Source organism: Penaeus monodon, chromosome 21 (genome assembly GCF_015228065.2).
Source record: "Penaeus monodon isolate SGIC_2016 chromosome 21, NSTDA_Pmon_1, whole genome shotgun sequence".
In the NCBI taxonomy this organism is placed as follows: Eukaryota; Metazoa; Arthropoda; class Malacostraca; order Decapoda; family Penaeidae; genus Penaeus; species Penaeus monodon.
The window spans coordinates 12,082,612-12,084,039 of NC_051406.1; the positions used below are offsets into that span (position 1 = coordinate 12,082,612).

The following is a 1,428-nucleotide window of genomic DNA, read 5'->3' on the forward strand; positions in this document are numbered from 1 at the left end:
AAACTATGGTAAGCCGAGTCCTTAGCATTTTTCTTCCTCAGGTGAACAGGATGCATTTAACTTCTGCGGGTGTGGATGGCCCCAGCACATGCTTCTGCCCCGCGGCCGCCCAGAGGGGATGGTCTTCCAGCTCTTCTTCATGCTCACCGACTACGCCCAGGACAAAGTACGTGACTGACTTTTAAAATATAGCCACAGAAATCTAAAGTCCTTCATCCTCATACACTCATAATACCTGCTTCTAAATGCATTTTGAAATGCATATAATCCTTGCTTATTTCCTTACTCAGGTGTCGAACCCGGGGGGTGTGAGACGGTGTGCCAACGGTGTGTCCTTCTGCGGGATGCAGGACGCCAAGTACCCCGACGCTCGACCGATGGGCTTCCCGTTCGACCGCCGCCCCGCCCCCTTGCTTCAAGGGCTCCCCGTCAACACGACTGCCGACTACGCCCGCCTTGGCAACGCTTTTATGCATGACATCACGATTAAGTTTCTGGGCGAGAAATTGAACTGATGTGCGCGTCACGTGACGCTGTGGTTCATACCTGTCAATGTATTTGTCTGCCCGTTAAATGTCCTTTTCAGTCTACACACACACACATCCCAGCTGTTCCCGGACCGAGAAAATAGTAGGAGAAAAATGTATGTCAGCCTTCCAGCTCCCTAGTCTTCAAGGTATAGATGACCGTGTACTCTCTTCAGCCAGTGCATGTAACCTCACCACAGTGCATCACCCAGAACAATGGTATCTCGCAGGAAATGACAATGCATGCATTCGACAAAGTTAACTTTGGATTACACTGTTAACATAGGACTACATTAAGAGATTTAACACAGGAACATCAAACTATATTGGACAGATTTAACATAGGAAAACAGGACTACACTGGACGGAGTTAACACAGGGATATAGGACTACACTAGACAGATTTATCATAGGATTGGATTAGGCAGATTTAAAACAGGAACATATGGATACATGAGACAGATTTAAAACAGGAGAATAGGACTACAGATTTAACATAGGACACAGGAATATATCAGACAGATTTAACATAGGACACAGGAATATATTGGACAGATTTAACACAGGAACATAACACTGGACTTTACTTTGGGTGGGGCACTTCTCTAGTTACTTCCACCTCTACATGTGCATCTTCCCTGAATCCTTTCCTTAGATGGAAACAGGAGAGCCGTTTGTTTATAATATTCATTATCTGCCTTGTCTTGCAACCTTCTATGATTTATGAAATGTAACTATATGAAGATGATTGTACATTTATTCATCATACATTGTACCACCCTGCGGCAATGGAAATGTGCGCAGAGGAACTGGTTTGGATGTTTATGTTAAATATATATGTTCTGTCCTGTTTTTGTTAGTCTATCCTGGAGTTAAAAATTGAAACTATCGATTTATTTCC

The 1,428-nt window shown here is 44.0% G+C and overlaps 1 protein-coding gene across 1 annotated transcript in view; it reads left to right on the forward strand.

Annotated features, from left to right (window-relative positions):
- Positions 1-1,375, forward strand: part of LOC119586224 (hemocyanin F chain-like) — a gene marked incomplete at its 5' end in the record, with an annotated part of 11,410 nt that extends 10,035 nt beyond the window's left edge. The window contains 2 exon segments of the mRNA XM_037934929.1: positions 42-166; positions 291-1,375. Of these exon segments, the coding sequence (XP_037790857.1) occupies positions 42-166; positions 291-515 (350 nt within the window). The 3' untranslated portion in view covers positions 516-1,375.
- Positions 1,376-1,428: the final 53 nt, after the last annotated feature.